Raw genomic sequence first — 19190 nt, 5'->3', positions numbered from 1 at the left:
TAATTAAGAAAGCTGTTACAGATGAGGCAGCGGCTGCGCCCTCATCCCACTGGACACAGCTCAGAGCAATGGATAAACAGAACGGCAACACCCCCAGAACAGCTCAAATGAAAAAACAAGTAATATATTCTGAAATTTTAACTTCAATTTCAGCTAAATATCATGTGCCATTTGAGCTCAAGGACATTAAGTAGTTTAAGTTATACATAAAGAGCTATGTTTATGGCGTAGTATAAAAGGCACAAATCAAGAGAATAAAAAGTCTGGAATTTCTATAGTTCTTTCCATCTTAAAAAGGAAACATCTATCTACATTGATCTAATGAAGGCACCACAAAAGTATCCATGACACGCTTCATATCGATGCACTTTATTGTACTTTTATTTAGAATGAATAATTTATTTGAAACAAAATATTTAAATCAACAAAAAAACAATGACAAGCCCTTTTTCAAACAGATATGTAGTGGCATTTTATATTAAATCCAAAATAGTTTGTCAAAATTATTAATGCACGAGTCAGGAATGGTACCATCTTCTAAGTTACAAAAAGATATGTGTTTGAAAGGTATGTGGTTTTTATATGGCACAAAAATAGTCTGTTTTCCTGTCAGCAAAACAAGTTATAAAATACTGTAGTAGTGATCTCTTTTGTAAAATAACATCAACTCTCCATTACAAAAAATGCTACATTTAAAAGCTACACAAAGTACAACACAAACAGATGAATTAAAAAGTTCCCTAATATTTTACAGTTCAACCTCAGTGTCCAGATATACACGGCTCCTCGTGGCTGTATCTGTACTTCCTATTCTCAGAAAACGTAGTTCACACCACGGTCTCACATGGGCCTCAAGCCATCGACTAATGATGCACATGCAGGAGTCACACGTCAGTCAGTAGGATCAACATTTAAATCAGAAATAAAGGGATTTCTGGTGGAATTGTGGTCAACGGAAGTTTGTCCAGTCTTTAATTTTAAGCATATTTTTGTTGATGTTTCCAAAACCAATAAAATGCACTTCATGCCTCCTTTATGTATAATGAAACACAATTTAAACTTCATGATTAAAACATCTGAAAATTAAAAAAACAACTTAAAATCTGATACGTAATTCCAACAAGCGTCTGTAAACCGTCATTTTAAAATAACAAAGTGTGACTCCAAAAATTCAGTGTGAACTAAGAAAGACTTAATTGTTTGTTGTGTCGGTGTCGTCACATCAGTTCAGTTAGTCCCTCTTGGATTCGGCGTCTTCCTTCATCTTCTGCTCCTGCATGCGGCTTCGAGTGGAGGCTGAAAGAAACAGCATTCAGGATTTAGTCAACTCAATAATTCAATTTATTAACCTCTTCAACCCCACCTGACGCCTCATTTGAAATCTCAGACCTACAAAACTCATCTACACAAATCTTTTTCCTTTTTTTTTTATCACTCTTTTGCTGCGGTTACGTCACACATTCTTGTCACTTTTTGCTATATTTTTGCCACATTCTTGTCACTTTTTCGCCGCATTCTTGTCACTGTTTGCCAGTTTTGCCACATTCTTGTCACTTTTTGCCATATTTTTGTCACTTTTTTTCGCCACATTCTTGTCACTTTTTCGCCACAGTCTAGTCATTCTGTTCTGATAAAGTTTTTTTTTTTGCTGTTTATCTATGGAACTCTCAACTGGCAACAGACCTGCGTTCCCACAAGTACTGTATTATTGTGTGTGATGTCACTTAACAAACATATAGAGTTTGGGAAAATTCACTACGGGAGATCTGCCATGTTTGTGGGAGTAAACATAAATGTTCAATAGACTATCATTAGCTTAAAAACAGGAAAAAAAGTGGAGAAAAAAGCTGTGTCACAGCTCCATAAGCTGCTGAGTCACTACAGGTAAATCCATCTAACTCACGGTAGTGTCCAAGCGTTTTAATGTGAACGAAATCACTCCAGTATTTTACCTTTTAAAAGCTCAATTAGCTTATTATTGCTGCAAATCTCATGATGCTTAGCAATATGATGACACAATCCTGAACTCTCTGGTCTGAGGTCATTTCAGTTTTATCCATGTAAATCTAACCCCGTGTGAATAAAGCTATGTTCCTCTTGATCTCGGAGGTTGGCATTTCTGGGCTACGACTTGGAAATTTCAACAGGAACATGACGCACACATTCTGTAATTCCGACTCGGAAACTCAGGACAGAATCACCAAACCCGAGAAGAAGCATTTAAAGAGGCTGTGCCATACGTGACATGTAACAAATGTAAAGCTTCAATAAACCGTCTTATTTGGCAGAACGTTACCGGCTAAAAGGAAAATATGAAACTACTAGTGCTGAATTATCACTGTATTCGCAAATATAAGAATAAATACATTACACTATTTTATAATATGACAATGAAGTTGCTCTGTGATACTGATGATGATGCTCGAACATGATTTTCCGACTTCCGACATAAGTGGAACGCAGCATAAAAGTCTTTCCCGCACTTTTGTAAATGCATTCCATTGATTTTTGTAGTGCACTGCAATACAAGAGAAAGACAAAATTACTTACTCATTTCGGCCAGCTTTTGTATCAGCGTAGAGTCTCCATTCGATTTGCTGCGATAAAGGAAACAAAGTTTACAGTCGCTACAAACAAAGATGCAAATGAAGCAGGTTTTTATGTGATTTCAGTTTGATATTTTCAACAGACCTGCCGTCAGCTTCGTCTTGACCGTCCACGTCGAAGCGTAGCCTCTTCAAGGGCTTGAGGCTGGGGCCGAGATCCAGAGTCCTTTTGAAGGAGCGATCACTGCTGTTCACCATCTGGTTGATCTTCTGGAAGCGGTTCGACAACTGCACAAAGGAAAAGAAAATGAGTCAAGGTACTATTCACCTGTTGCTTTTTATTGTTAGAAAAAAGAAATACACACCCCAAATGATTCACCGATGGACACCAGCATTCTGCAACAGCAAACAAAGCAGACATGATTATCATTTACACTGTCGCCCATGTGAAAATGCGATGCTGAAGGACTGACCTGGAGCGCGGGGTCATGATGCCAGGAGACATACGAGGATTCTTCATTGGGGAGATGTACACGTTGTTGCTTCCTGGGACTCGAAGGGGCGAGTTTGGGAATTTGTAAGGACTACGAGGGATTTGCGGGATGGGAGAAAGCGTTGGAGGCTGAGAGGAAGAGGACACGATTAGCTTGACATGTTAAATTGCGAATGTGAAAGTGTAAAGTCTTCTCGCTGCTCACCCTGGGAGACGCGTACTGTAAAATGTTTGTCTTGAGCTTCTGCATGAAGACCTGGTTGTAGAAGACAATGATGGAGTCGTAGCTTCCCTCAGAGATCAGCACGTGTTTAAAGGTCTGGCACCGAAAACAAAAATGAATGTTAAAACACCATTACACAAAAAATAACCCCCCAAAAAAATGATGCAGAAACAATGATCTAAACATCAAGGCCTTTAAATTAAACCAAGCATCACCTCTTGTTTCGTGTTTGGCATGTTCTTGTAGGCTGTAACAATAGTCTTGAAACGCAGATCGACACTTTTCACTTTGGCGATGGCGTACATGGCCGACATCATCAACTGCAAACAAAAAAGACAACAATGAAGTATCCAGGGTTTACTCAGGCAACTCCAATGTAATGCTACTATATTCTAATGCCAAAGGCAGAAAAAAAATGGCATATTTCCTTTTTTAGGATTTGCAAACATTTCATCAGACAGAGGAAAGATAACTGGACAAAACAGGCAACTTGTAAGAAAAAAAAATATGGTCAAATTCACTTTTAATGCTTTTTAATTCCCCGTGGAGACCCTGAGTATAAAGCAGCAGAATACATGTATTGCAATAAATACATTTCATAATTGTACAACATATATATAAATCCACTTTACTTCCACAGCACAATTTAATTTAAGTGGTTGATTTTAGCTCCAACATTCATTATTGAATCGGAAAACCAACTGAGCGCAACAAGATGGCGGTAATGGCGAATTCATTTTGATGAATCTACAAAAATTGTCAGAGTCTATCTGGGCATTTGGAGAACATTTGCATCGTTGGCATGTTTTGCTTTTTGTTTTGAGTTGAATTGTTCTTGCGGCAAAGGCAACATGGACATTTCTGCCGTGTGGCTTTAAAGACATTACCTGGAAAGATGACCATACCGACAGAAATGAAATGAAGGCGTACCTGGTCAAGATGGCGGTTTCTCATGAGCTCGTACTCGTGCTGCAGTGTGTGCTGGAAAAGGGTCCAAATGATGGGCTCCAGTTCAGGGTGTGAGGAGAGCAGGTAAGAGCAGAGCATCTTGAGGCGCGTGTAGGCCAGACGGTACACTGTGAAAACAATTATAAATGTTCAAACATCACAATAGATAAACACGGTGCTGTTATAATGAACACGTTGACTCCTGAGGTTACATTTTTTGTAGAAGAGGCCGAGGGAGTTGGACTTGGCGTGACGCGGCGGTTGGAGAGCAGATTGATGACCAGGTTGAAGAGTAGTGTGGTTTGGGGCCGGGACAGTGGGCTGGGTGTTGGGGGTGGCTGGGGACTCAGGGGGTAAGACCCGAACACCCGGGCGCAGAGGAGACAGATATCTGCAGAAACAAAATATCTTAATGTTTGAGGCTGAGAAAGGAAATCGGTGAGGCGTACAGGAAATATGATTAGGCAGAGGAACAGGTTTGCTGTGTGAAACTTAAGTTTGTGGTTCAGAAGTATTCACAGCTCTCTATTTATATCTATGTGTCTATGCAGACGTCTGATACTGACAATGTTCAAAGTTCTGATTATTTTCACTCTTGGAAACACTACACTCAGGCTTACACTACCGTTCCAAAGTTTGAGGTCAACCAGGCCAGTTCTATAGTTTCTCTAATCACCACAGCAGTTTTCAGATGTGCTAGCATAATTGCACGAAGGTTTTCTAATCATTAATTACCCTTTAACACAATAAACCAACACAATCTTTACACGTGACATATGTAAGTTTTCCATTAAGAATCACCTGTTTCCAGCATTTCAAGTGATCCCAAACTTTTGAATGGTAGTGTATCTTCCCAGCCTGACAACCCGGTAACTCCTACTTTTGTATCGAATGCATTTGCATCTGAAACCACAATCACAGCCAAAGATTTCCATTCATTGGCTGTGAAGACATTTCCTCTCAAAGAGCTCGGCATCATTCAGTTCAAACTTTAGGACTTCACTCACTTCTGGTCGACAGCTTTGCCTCACCCGTTTCATTTGGCAGAAGGTGGCGCCATTTCACACTCTGTTTTTACTCATGTAAGACGTCATGTTTGTTTTGACTCGTTGACAAGATGAGATTCAAAACTAGTCTTTGTACAGAACAGTACCTATTATGGCCAATTAACGCAATTTACCATCGATCTAAACATTGTGCATGATCAGAAACCAATATTTCCAATTTTTCAACGCAACAGAAAACACATTTGTGTCTTCAATATCAGATATTCAAACAGATAGTTGTTCTCTCTCGGACTCACAGATCAGCCGCTGTGTGGCTGTGCTGCAGCGGCTGGATGAGGTTGGCTGGAGTTTCCAGAGGAGTCTCAGCTGCACCGGCCTCTTGCTCGTGTTTCAACAGTTCAAACAGTGGAGAACCCTGAAAACACAACACATGCCCATTACTTGTCATAAATGCAATATACAGGTGCTCGTCATATAATTAGAATATCATGAAAAAGTGCATTCACTCACTGTTATTCAGCTTATACAGTGAAACTAACATATATGATATAGACTCATTGCATGCAAAGTGAGATATGTATTGTATAGCCTTTATTTATCGTTTTCATTATTATGGCTCAGTTTGTAAAAACCCCAAATTAAAAATCTCAGAAAATTTGAATATTTTTTAAATGGACTGAAAGCCGTAATCATCAAAATTATAACAAACAAAGGCTGCACATATGTCACTTTGCATGTAATGAGTGTATATCACATATTAGTTTCATATATTAAGTTGAATTACATAAGGATTGTTGTGGATTTTCTTGCTTAATAAAGCTTAAGAGAAGTTTGTCTAGTCAACATGTGAAGTTTATTACGCATGCAGAGATTGTAAATCTGCGGAGCAAGGTTTCGTAGCTGATTTTATACACATACATCGAAAGGCGGTACAACAGAACAAAGACATGGTGATACATTTGGAGATGCAAATGCAAGCGGCCAAGAGGCGCTTTGCCTGGGAATGAAATCAGGCTGGCGGTGGGGAGAGAGAGAGATCTTTTGTCATGCTTTATAAGATGGCCCTGCTGGCCTATTGTCTTTTAGGTGCGAAACGACCCTGCCCAGGATCTTGACCATGCCCAGGATCTGGATCTTTTGTGAGATCGAGATGGCCCATCTTATCTATTGTCCGTCTGGTCACATAGCAGGGGGCCAGGCCCGCATGGCGTTAACCTGGCTTAACTTTAACCAAATTTGTCACAACAGGATACATAATGACATAAATGCACTTTTTCATGATATTCTTATTAATGCGAGCACCTGTATAACAGCAGCTAGAAAGTAAGAGAGAAAGTTATTCCAATTTAACCAGTATGTTAAAAGGAAAATTCAACAATAAAAATCTATTAATTTCAAAGTGAAAACATACTTCTGTTTTGCGAGTATTAATTTGATTAAATTCCCTGGAAAGTTTTCTGGAAAACCAGTGATGTTGCGTCTGAAGCAGATCTAATGTAAACAGAGCTCGGGACTGGGTTAGTCGTGTTGTTCACACAAGAGCACACCCTTCTGAGGAAAAGCTGAACTGATTAAAGGGCAACAATACACAAATGTACTTTACTTATGGTAAACTATGGAGATTTTTAAACATTATTTGACGCACAGAATGGCTGGGATCTCAAACCCACAGGTGAACCATTGTCAGCCCACAGACTTAAACTAGATCAGTGGAGGTGTCTGTGGCTGTGGTTTCTCAAGAACTCAGAGAGCTGCAGGTACAAGCCTGTTGCGTCACGTTTACCACACCCCGCAGCAGCCTGACATATTTCAAAAGCAAAAGTACATGTGTCCTTCTGCACGGCATGTGATGACTAAGAAAAAGACGAGCAATTCTGTTAAAAACAATTATTAGGGTAAACAAAGGGAATAAATGGTTCTACATTATACAGTACTGTTGTATCCTGGAGAGGCACTCCTACTTTCTGTTCAAACGCGGGAGCGCCTTTGTAAAGAATAGGAAAAGCTTGTAATCTGGCTGGCTGGGCAAGTACCTTTGTGTCAATAAGCAACTACACACAAATATATAGTTCAAAATAAACACAGTATCTGACAGTATCGAACATAGAAAACATAAACAAAAATAGTATCTAACATTATGGGCTGTACAGGGAGTAACAAACACACATGGCCAACGTCAGATTGCACTGTTCAGTTAAAATATGCAAACATAATACGGTCATAAAAAATGGCAGAGGGAGGACTTTGCTCTCAAGACTCCACCCTCTAAGTCTCCAAGACTGTCATGCAAGTTCTTTGGGTGAAGCATTTGACTGTGGGCTTGTTCGATGCACAGAGTGACAGATCAGTGTCCTAAAGCTTAGCTTGTTCAGCTGGATTTACAAAAAGGAGTGGACGGCACAATTACAACCACCGGAGCCTTTGGAGACAGACACGTGATTCTTTTATAAATACTACGCTGGACTATTCGCTTCTCTGAATTTGGATTAAAGAAAGGAGATCTTCAAAGGATTTACATTTTTCTGTGGTATGTAAATTTCAAACTGACAAGAGGAGAAGAAAACATCTGTATTGTCCACTTTTGGGACTAACAAACTGTAAACATGGATAACAGCTCCCTACCGACTAATTCATGTGTCCGAAGCGATGCGTTCAAATACCCTCTGTACAGCGCATGGTTCAGCCTGGTCTTTGTTATCGGACTTCTCTTCAATGCTGCCTCCGTGTACATCTTCGCATGTACTCTGAAAATGAGAAATGAAACCACCACATACATGATGAACCTTGTGGTGTCGGACTCGCTCTTTGTTCTCAGCCTGCCTTTTCGGATCGTCTACTTTGTCAAACGGGAGTGGATATTTAGCGAAGTGTTCTGCAAGATATCTGTGGCTTTGTTCTACACAAACATGTACGGGAGCATCCTCTTCCTCAGCTGCATCAGCATAGACCGCTTCTTGGCCATCGTGTATCCGTTTCGCTCGCAAACCATTCGCACGAAAAGAAACGCCAAACTGGCCTGTTTAGCCGTGTGGACGATCATCATTTCTGGAGGCATAGCTGTGGCCGTGCAACTGGACACGACGTCGGACAAAAACAAGAACGAGTCAAAACACTATTGCTTTGAGAACTACTCCAAAACACAGTGGAGGTCAGACCTGTCCAAAGTGGTGATGTTTATCGAGACTGTGGGGTTTCTCATTCCGCTTCTGCTTAATGTTTTCTGTTCGATCATGGTGTTACGGACGCTGGCAAACCCTCAGACCATCAGCCGAGGGGGAAACCTCAACAAAAGGAAGATTTTAAGGATGATCGCCGTCCACATCGTCATTTTCTGCTTCTGTTTCATCCCGTACAACGTCAACCTCATCTTTTACGCCATGGTGCGGTCCAAGGTCCTGAAAGGGTGCAATGCTGAATTTGTGGTGCGGACCATTTACCCCATCGCTCTGTGCATAGCGGTCACCAACTGCTGCTTTGACCCCGTGATTTACTACTTCACGTCGGACGCCATTCAGAGCTCCATCAGGCGCAAGTCCACCCGATGGCAAAACGGGACGAGGCTTTTCGACAGGCTGCAGCTGGACAGTTCAAGGAGCAGCCCGGTCACACCTCCCAAAAGCCTGACTCTTAGACCTCCGCTTTCGAAACTATGCGACGATTCAACAAACTCAAACTCAATCAAAGAGGCTTAGAGACAGTGCGCGATGCTACTGGGTGCTACTCCATCATCCAACACATTTGAAACCCAATAATGTATTACTGAGATTTGATTTTTGTTGTAATTTATTGTAATTAAGGCTATTAATGTATTGTGTATGTTCAAGACACTAGTTTTTTTTTTTCATTATTGTTGTTGTTAATGCTTTTATAATGTTGAACCAGTATTAAACTTAGGCGTTAAGTACTGTAGTGTTTTGCGTTTTGGTGGCCTAATTGGCAGGGAAGTAAGCATTTTTGTAGCTAAAGGCATAATGTTGATTATGAATCATCGATACCAGTGATTCTCAACTTTGGCGTCAGGACCCACAATCACCCTGGGAAGACAAATGTGACTTAGACTTAAAATCGGATGTTGACTACTGTTCAATAAGCAATAGATAAGAAAGAAAACGGTTGAAATTATGAAGAAAACCACCCAACTGAGCGCATTTTCTTCAGATCAGCTTTACCCAAATTTAAAAACTTTTCAATTGGAGCTTACAGCCTCTATGCCAGAGTAACGCTTCATTTGAAAGCTAAAAGCTACTTTGTTGTCACATTTTGGTCTGATTTTTGTCCCTTTTTAGTAATTTTTATTGCTTTCTTCATAGGTTTTTTTCCTTGCCTTTTTGTTGTGTTTTTGTTACTTTTAATTGTGTTATTTTGTGGCTCTTTTTTGCACTTTCTAGTTGCTTTTTTTGTTGTATTTTCATCCTCGTTTTCGTCGCTATTTTGACATTTTGTTCAAGAAGCTTTTAGATTTTGGGTAAAGCCGAATTGAAGACACGGTAAAGAGACTCAAAAGACTCAAGTAGTGATTCTATACTATTGCTGTCCCAAATATAGTACTTTTTTTTTCCTGTTTTATACTTAAAACTTTAAGCTCTATATCTCAGTCGTCATAACTGAGATGTCCGTAGAGTCTCGCCACAGTGAGTACACATTCAGTTTTTCTCATGTTTATAGATATGTGCTGCAAGACTGAGCACTACTACATTCCTGCGGAGGTTTTTCGCCTGAGGGTCCGCACTGACTCGAGCAGAATCTTCAGGCGCCGCAGAGTTGTAGAGGATTGCGAAACAGGAGATCTGCAACAACACGTCTCCACCACAACATTTTAACAGAAAAGTGCGCACCCTGCAAACTCAAGAACACACCAATCACTCCATGTGCAGCAGACGCGCCGTCCACCACTGGGACTGTTGTCAAACAGCAAGTGTTTACATCTCAAACAAACCCTATGTGATTTCAGACAAACAAAAATCATTTCATCCTGTAAAGCTCGGCTGATTACAATTTCAACAAACGCGGCATGTTCCACCTCTCAGCTTTGTAACTGTTAATAAACATTGTGACGATGAAGCATGTCTGTAAAGAGTAATCCTGCATATTCAGCGTCTCGCCCATCGTCTGCTTATGTCATGAGGTGATGCTCCTCTGGATTTATATTGTCCAGAAAACTACACCAAACTTGTTCTCATCGTTTCAATACACAAATTGGTTAGTTTGGTTAGTGTTAGAGGGACGGTCTGCTGTGATTTTGTATAGATCTATGAGTTGGTTTGTCTAAAAATACAAATAATCCTAATCCTAACCTTAAGGTTAATCATTTCCCTGGCCCTAACCTTAATTTGTGTCATGATATCTCATGTTTTCACAGCAGACTGTCCCTCCGGAGCATACGATCTAGCACTAACCTTCATGTTTTGTAAACATTCCGGGCTTGGCTGGAGGCAGGAGGCTAGATTCCCATCTATTTCCATTGTAGCTGTTGTCATAGTAAAGATTAACAAATGTCTAACTATTGTTGGAAATATGAACCTTATTTTATCGTCTCAAATGTCATTCCTCTTGTTGTTGCACCTGAAGCCCCAACAGGATCACATTTTTTAGTTGTAATTTTACATTTATAACCGCTAGTTTTAGTTGAATCTTATTTCTCTTGATCACTTCCCGCCTCCAGCTGATGTCACTGATGGTGTAAGCAGCAAAAGGGTCTATACGTTTGTTAAGTGGTAACATCACAGCTCGACTTCCGGATCCGCAGATGTGCGAGAAACTACAAAAAACTCTTCAATACCACAATCAATATTTCTGAAACTCAACAGAGTTACTGAACATACTTATTTCTCAGACTCATTAAATGCCATACCTACAGCTATAAAAGTAATATTTACCAAAATGGTACATCCGGGTTAGTGGAGATAAATGCTAACGGTGCAGCAGCTACGCTAACCCCGGAAGTAGTGACTTTAGTAAATATTACTTCTTTAGCAATAGGTACAGCATTTTTGGCTGATGAGACTGAGAAAAAGTAGGTTCAGTAACTCTCTGTTGAGTTTCAGAAATATTGATGGTTGTTTTTAGGACTTTTTATATTTGTTGATGAGGGAAATTCCACAGTTACCATGGAGATCCGCCATCTTTGCAGCTGTTAGCATACATTTCCATTGACTAACATTAGCTAAAAACAGCATTAAAAAGTGGAGACAAAAGCCGTGGAACAACTCTAGCTGCTGAGTCACTGCTGGTAAATACATCTAACTGACTGTGGTGTCCAAGCGTTAACTCCAGTAACTTTTACCTTTTAAAATCTCCATTAGTTTACAATTGCTGCTAATCCGATAATGCTCAGCGATATGATGTCACATTCCCGAACTCTATAGGTTTGTCAAGCTGTAATGTCACCGCTCTACTTCTGGGTTTGCAGAGCGGCAGATGTGCGAGAAACTACAAAAAACTCTTCAATACCACAATCAATATCTCTGAAACACAACACAGAGTTACTGAACCTACTTATTTCTCCGGCCCATTAGCCAAACATGCCGTACCTACTGCTATAAAAGCAATATTTACCAAAATACTACATCTGGGTTTAGCGGAGAAAAATGCTAACGTCCGAGGCTGGCGCAGCAGCTCTGCTAAACCCGGAGTGTGTTAGCTAGCTATGAAACTGGGGCAAAAAAGATGTCCTGAAAATAGTTTATAAAAAACTTTCAGGACAATTGTAAATGATTGTTTATTTTTGGTTTCTTTTTTGCACAAGATGAGAATTCAGATGTAATGGAAGTACTCTTCCTGTCTCCAATTCTGTTCCTGTCCCTGATCTACCCGCCACACCCGTCTCCAGCAAAGCCCAGAATGTTTACAACAATTAAAGGGTCTATAAAACTCTCTGGGAGGAATACAGTTTTTGTAAGAAGTCTCCAAAACAAAAACTAACAAATGTTTTTCCTCATCACAAACCTGACATATTATTTTTATGTCTAGAAGTCCTTCCTAATGGCCAACATCACACTCATGTTTCCGAGTTTCTCACCACTTTTGAAGAAAACAATTGGACATTAGTTCATATGTGCAGACAGAGGAGACAATGAACTTTGAGACAGTTTTTGTTTCATGTGGATTCTCCCAATAATGACTGAGATAATAACAAAAAACATCTGCAGTTCACTAGTTACCACAGTTACCACAGTTACCACCATAGAATTTTCAGTTGCCCTCCTCCTCAATTTTAAACTATAGGCTCTTTAGGATGTTGTGATGTCACGTGTCTGGCTATAAGATATTTTAGTGCTCAGAAATGAGGGTAGAATTAATCTACCTGTATTTTCTATGATTATGCCTTATTTAAATGTATTTTAAGTGCAAAGCTGTGGCATAGTGTCTTTTGAGTAAACACACCTAAGGGTGGAGGAGAAGAGTAAAGGGGAGTGAGATGCAAGGATGTTGGTGTGGACCACTCAGAGAAGCATCTGTTTTGTCTCCTCTCAGACTCGTATAACGCTCCACTCCTTTACTGACGTTACAACACAGGCAAGGTGAGTAATTGGGCTGCTATTCTTCTATTAAACTGATAGAAAAGAAACTCTATAATTATTAATGGAGTATGTTTCAATGAGTAGTAGTTTACTCATCACAAAGGAAAACTTGTCTGTATGAAATGATTGTCTGCAATTGATTTAAAATGTATCTGTGTCATCATAGAAGTTATTATTCTTCAGCTTGATTAGCAAAAACAGTTGAGACGGGGGCTCTCAGGCTGCATTCAAGAACCACAGATGCTTACTTGTGTAATATAAAGATTTGTACATTCACAAGCAGCCTGTGTTTGTCCAATGTAACAAACATTCATTAGGCTCAGTGGCTTTTAGTTTGACAGTGGCTGTGTCTCTCCAGGACAAATTGACTTAACTTTTATAGCTCATAAAATGTCTCATTTGGTGCAGGTTTAACTGTTCTTCAGCGACTCAGCCTCCACGGAACTCATTTCCTCTGTTTCAAAGTGGCAGCATCAAGTCACTCAGGAAAATATGAGTCACACTAAGCCGTATGTTCCTCTGTTTAACTGCACTGTGAACACAACCTACCGTTTCATCTTCTATCAAGTGTCCTACAGCATTATTTTCCTAGTTGGATTGGTGACCAACACTTTGGCTTTACGGAGATTGTGCCAACAGTCTTACAGCAGCCTGAACAGCACAGCCATCTATATAGTCAGCTTATCTGTAGCAGACATGTTTTTTGTGGTGTCTCTACCATTGAGAATTGAGCACAGTCTCTTTCAGTTAGGACCCTCTGGACACCAGGGGCAGCCCACTGTCAGCTCACCTTCACCCTCAAATACATCAGTCTGTACGGCAGTATATTCTTCCTCCTGTGCGTCGCAGTGGACCGGTACTTTGCAGTTGTGTTCGTCTGTGCAGCGGCGGCATGTGGCCCAGCTGCTGACTACACTGATGTGGGTTCTGATGTTGCTCCTGTTGCCTCTCACCAGCACAAGTCCTGTCTGCTGGACCCCGGCACCGCATCATCCTGATGGCTCTGGGACTGGTGCAGGGTGCCTTTGTGCTGCCTGCGGGCCTCCTGCTCTGCAGCTACTGCAGAGTGCTGTCCGACACCACGGCCATAGACTGCGGCGCCAACATACACTCATTATCATCTACTGTGTCCTGGCTGTGTTTCTCTCCTGCTTTGTCCCGTATCATATCAACCTGTTGGGCTACACGCTTACTCACGTACGACTCACGACTTCTGCCCAACTGTACCTTGGCCAAAATAACAAAGGCTTTGCACCCAGTGGTGCTCTCAGTGGCCAGCTCGAACTGCTGCCTCAACCCACTCATCTATTATTTCTCCAGGAGCCTGGTGCACAGAGAGCATTCGTCCGGGGGCAGTGGCAGTCAATGACCGACAACTCTTATCAATTATTAGTTGCCAACTATTATTAGTAGGGCAAATTAAGAGTGATTCAGTTATAGAAGAATGTAATCAATATGTAAAATTGACCAATTGACAGAATCTGACATGTTTGTGTACACACTAATTGTCTACGGCTGCACTTGTTTGTATGTGTCCTTCGCAAAAGCACAATAAAAAACCAGTACTGACCGTGAGCCACGCGATCTTCTCCATGATGAGGTTCTCACAGGTCTCCAGGTGTTTGACGATGTCTTTGCTCAACGAGGGCTCAGCTTTGATAAAACTCTCAATGACTTTGTAAAAGTCAAAGGCAGCGACGCTAAAGACGTCCAGGATCCAGGGAAAACACAGCTCACTTTCAGACGATTCACCACCGTTTCCTCCAGACTTAAAACTACTCTCTAATGAACGATACAAACAGAATTAAAAACTTAAGTAACAGATTTTATACAACACTTAAAGACATTACCCACCTCCATATGTCGCCATGACAACCTCCAATGCACAAGCCAGAAGTGATTCATGGAACTTGGAGCCATTAAGCAATTTACTGTTGGAAAATGGACATATAACCTCATATAACCTCTAAAACATGCTGATGACATCTATAATAATGTGCAGAAAAGCATACCTGAAATTCTGTACAGAGAGTCTCTTCTCTTCCTAAAAATTCAAAGTATAATGTGGTCAAATCTGAAAATTTAAATTAACAACCGTGTTTCGTGAACATACCGATTTCAGCATCGCCTCCATTACTTTATAATACAGTTTGACACCAAGAGTGTATCGCTGAAAAACAAAAAGAGTCAAAACTTCTATTCATTTACAACAAAGTCTAAATAGATCATGGTTTATGTCGTTACTTGTTTCCCGACAGTAACGAAGCGTGGACCAACGGCTTGGCTGAATCTTTGGCTGAAAGTCTGCCCTAGAGTTTCCAGCCGTTGCAGCACATCTTGTGTCGGGTCCACAGTGCAATTCTGAGCACAGAAATAGTTCTTTAATAATGTTGATATACTAGTTATATTTACAGTTTTGTTCTCAACATACCTTAAAATACGTATTCAGATTAGTGGAAGGCTTATCTCCACTAGAAACAAGATCTCCTCTTAGCTGCTGAATGGACGTCATAGCAGCCCTGGACACAAAAATAAATCATTATTATACAGGGTACATAGATTATAGTTGTTCGTTTTAACTCTGTGAAAACTCAAAGGCCTGACCTGATGGGCGTTTGTGGAGGGATGCGGACATCTTCCTGCAAGTTCTTCTTTGGTGTTTTTTCCACTTGTGTTCTGTAATTTATGCAGGAACATATATCAACAAATAGAATCGCCATCAATGATGAAACAGGCAGACTAGATTACATTTCGGTTTTAGGAACAAGGATTGTCTCATCTCCATCCAAAAACAGTCGGCCATCGAAGTCCCTTCCCTTGAGGTAGTGCTCTTCATACTGCTGGTTCAGATTGTCCATCTGAAGGAAAGAATTTACACATGAAATCTTTATGAAACAAGTTTAAAATAAACATATACTTTCACATGAAATGGGAACAAACAATTTTCTGTAAATCAATCAAGACTTTAGTGCACTGATATTCTTTTAACCAAATGAATGCTCGACAAGGCTTAAGCAAACAGCAGCAGACAACCACAGCGTTTTTTTCTCCGGCAGGTGCAATACGCCTGACTGCTTGAGTACATAATGTTTCTAACACCATAGATATCGTAAATCAGCATGTGCGTTACACAGGAAGCAGATGCAGAATCTTTACAAGCCTCAGTGACAAAGCGGGGGGTGGAAATAGCATTAGAGCTGCAGAGACCGTTGGCTCCTACCTGAGGTAAATCCACGGACTTTGACAGCTCCAGGGACTCCAAGAAAGCTATGAAACTTGTCTGATACACGTTCTTCACCTGCGAAAACATGTGCAGAACAATGTGATTTTAAACAACACAGAACTATGACTGGTTTAAACGTCAGGGGAACAGTCAGACCTCCTCAGTGTTGCATTCATTCTCTTTGCTTAAAGTTTCCAGAAGCTGCACGTCCAGCTCTGGTTCTGGAGGTCGGGGCTTGGCTTTGCTTTGGTTGCGTCGGGATGTACGAATTGGAGGACTCTGGACTGTGCTGATGGCTGAACCTGCGGCAGAAAAAAACGTGGAGTATATATTCGTTTTGTTCATATAACTGTGTATGTTCCCTAAATTAAGCTTACTGTAAAGAGGCTGCAATAGGTCTGTAGGGCACCGTTTAATGTAATACTCCATTGCACAAAGAAGCAACTGGAAAGATATGACCAGGTCGTCCTCCATCTGCAGAGCTTTTCCTGTGCAGATGTGTAATAACAAAACGTTACGAAACATAGGAGAACTTTCCTTCAGCTCAGTGAGAAAGAAAAACAAAGTTTAAAAAGGACAATATCAGATTATTTTTTTGACAGATCTGTTGCTGGTTGAAAGTACCTGTGGCCAGAAGAAACAATGTCCAGCAGCTTCGGGCAAGTTCCTTGGTCCTATACGAATGCACAGAAAGGTAAGTCAGTCAGGACAAGCTGCACAATCATAAATCCAGACAGTAATTGAAATAAATCTACTTACTTTTCATCAGAGCCCAAAACAAATATATTCTTGCAAGTTCTGAAACCAGACACTTCATTTTAGTTGTTTTGTTGCACACAAGTCCCATACAGTGAAACGTTCACTTACTTTTCAAATCTCTGGTAAAGAGCCAGCGTCACATCATACTTCTTCTCCAGCCTCATTAAGGCTGAATTTACTTTTGTAGTGATCGTGTCCAGGTTCACATCAAGTTTCCTCACCAGGCCCAGAAACATCAGGATACTGCACACAAAGACGTCGTCATTAAAGGTTCACAGACTGTCAACTGAAAGTAAAATGTATGAAGTACATTAGGGCTGCACGATATTGAAGTGACACGATATGTTCCATTTTTTTCAGCAAATTGTGTCAAAAGAAGACTTCAAAAACACCCAATCAGGACCAAAACAAGGGTAGAATTAAACAAAGCTAGTAAATGTTCAACTAAAACTGAACTTTTACACATGACTTCAATGCATGAGTTTGAGTTTGCAAAAAAAAATGGGTCGAACTCAGTCAGATGAAGGCTATGGTGATGTTGCGATATATTGTGGCTTCTCGCGATACGGATATTGCAGCAGCTAATATCGCAATACGATATTTTTCGCGATATATTGTGCAGCCCTAAAGTACATTCATATCAAACATACTTCATATTGACAGCTTTAAGGAGCTGAGTTAAGGTGAAACAAGCTGCATCCAGGTCTGTCACAGTCACAAACAGACAAGCACCCCACAGCTTTAAACGCCCCTCCTGGAAGAAACACAGTAAAGTTCATGCTACGAACAACACACGACATCATACAGTGTATATGAAGTTACATACAACCAGTTCATTCACAGTTTCTTGTACAGTTTTCCAGAGTTTCCAGGCCTGATCACACACCAGGTCCGAGACATGGAGGCTCTTGCAGAAGGTGACAAACTCAGTATCCTTATCCCTGTGTCTGGAAAAAGAGACATGACCAGAAGGTTTAGGGCCAGAGCCTGTGATGGAAATGTGACATGCAGCTCAGTCATCTTTACAAAAATGAAACGCTTTGTTACAATAGCATTGTAGTGTTATTACACTGGTGTAGAGCTTCATATGTGCTTTATGAATAGCTAGAAGTCAAAGTCATTTGCACGTATATTGTAGATTTATTGAAGGTACTTGAATGACTGGCAGGCAGCAGGATTTGAAATAAAGACTGCTAATAGCTAATAGCTACCAACAATACTCTATAAAGAAGCCGAACATGAAAACTAAGGCACGCATGAGAGTCGGTACATAAAGCTTTACGATGTCAAAGTTGTTACAAACAATAGAAATCAAGTAAAATGACCTACTTTTTCAAAGATAACACCGGACTTTCCTTCTTGTCCGGTGAACCACCTTCAACTGTAGACTTAACGTCTTTCTGTGAGGCCCCGGAGTTGCGCTTTTTTGGTGGCATTCTCAAAAACAGGTTGTTTTGTTCGTAAACTAATAAAGGATAGATATCGTTTGATTAAAAAAATGTATAAAGGGAAGTTATTGCAGGGAGTAATCCCCAATACACGAGTTTCGTGGCAACAATACAATAAAATGACCGACTTCCTCCATCCGTGTCAAGGGGCGTTTGTTTTGTTTTACGGGGCAGTGCGGATGAAATTGTTTTGGAGATTAATTGTAAAACTCATCGGAATAAAGTATGTTTATCGGTGTCTTACAATAGTGTCCGGCTTAACACAAACACAGTGCATGGGTTTATGGATAAAAGATGCGAAAACACGTAATGTGACTAAAGGATGCGGTGACGCAGTAAACAAAACAAGCGAACGCAAACCCTCCAGAAGAAAACGCGGGAAAGAAGTGGACGCAATTTCCGTTCATTTGCATATAAGGCGCTCCCTCACAGTGGTTTATAAACAATCTTTAATGTCACTTTAAAATACGCTTTGGTGCCATGTACGCTGTTTCTCTCTTCTGCGTGTACGCCTTGTTTCGCTTCTTGTATGTTGGTCTTTTTGGCGTCATTTGTTTTGTGTTTTATGATTTACTAGAATTACCTTTCCCAGACATTATTACATCTAATAGTTCATCAAATCTTAACTTATTCTTTCGCCTCATCAGCACATTTCAAATATAATATTGAATCTAGTGGATTGATTCTTGAACGCCCTCTTGTGGTCAAATACCGTCGATAATGTTCAGTGTTCAATCATTTTTCGAATAGTTTCAAAATATAATAAATAGATTCAGAATTTATTTCAACAAATGAAGAAATGCACAAAGAATAAAGATATTCCACTAGCAGCAAGTGCAACTGCATTTTACTGATTAACCCTAGAGCAGCAAATACATTTGTGTGATTATATGCTGCGTTTATCTGAGTGTCCTGGGTCTCTGGGCTTCAGCATTGTCTTTGACATCTTTGATGGCCTGGGTGTTTTCCTAATCCAAAACACACGTTTTGGTTTTTTTTGGCTTTTCTTTCATTTTCTTACAC

At 40.4% G+C, this 19190-nt stretch overlaps 3 protein-coding genes across 3 annotated transcripts; 2 read left to right on the top strand and 1 right to left on the bottom strand.

The window, feature by feature from the left end:
- Positions 1-835: 835 nt before the first annotated feature.
- On the bottom strand, positions 836-18262 carry rb1 (retinoblastoma 1). The gene is made up of 27 exons (XM_079566968.1): positions 18049-18262; positions 17546-17666; positions 17370-17473; positions 16828-16962; positions 16720-16758; positions 16585-16634; positions 16338-16448; positions 16117-16262; positions 15958-16035; positions 15486-15595; positions 15342-15413; positions 15169-15256; positions 14982-15098; positions 14851-14907; positions 14750-14781; positions 14592-14668; positions 14308-14519; positions 5514-5632; positions 4423-4601; positions 4193-4338; positions 3478-3582; positions 3245-3358; positions 3020-3168; positions 2912-2942; positions 2692-2834; positions 2551-2597; positions 836-1296 (listed from the first exon to the last, which is right to left on the bottom strand). Exons 1-27 carry the CDS (start codon positions 18153-18155, stop codon positions 1232-1234), a joined length of 2754 nt encoding a protein of 917 aa, XP_079423094.1. The 5' UTR covers positions 18156-18262; the 3' UTR covers positions 836-1231.
- lpar6b (lysophosphatidic acid receptor 6b) lies at positions 7433-9141 on the top strand. Its single transcript, XM_079566969.1, has one exon. It carries the CDS (start codon positions 7821-7823, stop codon positions 8907-8909), a length of 1089 nt encoding a protein of 362 aa, XP_079423095.1. The 5' UTR covers positions 7433-7820; the 3' UTR covers positions 8910-9141.
- Positions 13230-14106, top strand: LOC306970670 (putative P2Y purinoceptor 10; the record flags this gene model as incomplete). The annotated part of the gene is given in 5 exon segments (XM_079566699.1): positions 13230-13484; positions 13487-13718; positions 13721-13807; positions 13810-13943; positions 13945-14106. Coding segments are annotated over 5 exon segments (870 nt in total).
- Positions 18263-19190: the final 928 nt, after the last annotated feature.

This window comes from Gobius niger, assembly GCF_951799975.1.
Source record: "Gobius niger genome assembly, chromosome: 11".
In the NCBI taxonomy this organism is placed as follows: Eukaryota; Metazoa; Chordata; class Actinopteri; order Gobiiformes; family Gobiidae; genus Gobius; species Gobius niger.
The sequence above is the reverse complement of the archived record's forward strand: the minus strand, read 5'-3'. Positions and strand labels throughout refer to the sequence as shown.

Bases quoted from the DNA above. Each gene is read 5' to 3' on its own strand.
- lpar6b (XM_079566969.1), top strand. From the start codon at position 7,821: ATGGATAACAGCTCCCTACCGACTAATTCATGTGTCCGAAGCGATGCG.
- rb1 (XM_079566968.1), bottom strand. From the start codon at position 18,155: ATGCCACCAAAAAAGCGCAACTCCGGGGCCTCACAGAAAGACGTTAAG. The intron at 17,667-18,048 runs GTAGGTCATTTT...CTCTTTTTCCAG, and splicing joins CCGGTGTTATCTTTGAAAAA to ACACAGGGATAAGGATACTG. The intron at 2,943-3,019 runs GTCAGTCCTTCA...TTGCTGTTGCAG, and splicing joins ATCATGACCCCGCGCTCCAG to AATGCTGGTGTCCATCGGTG.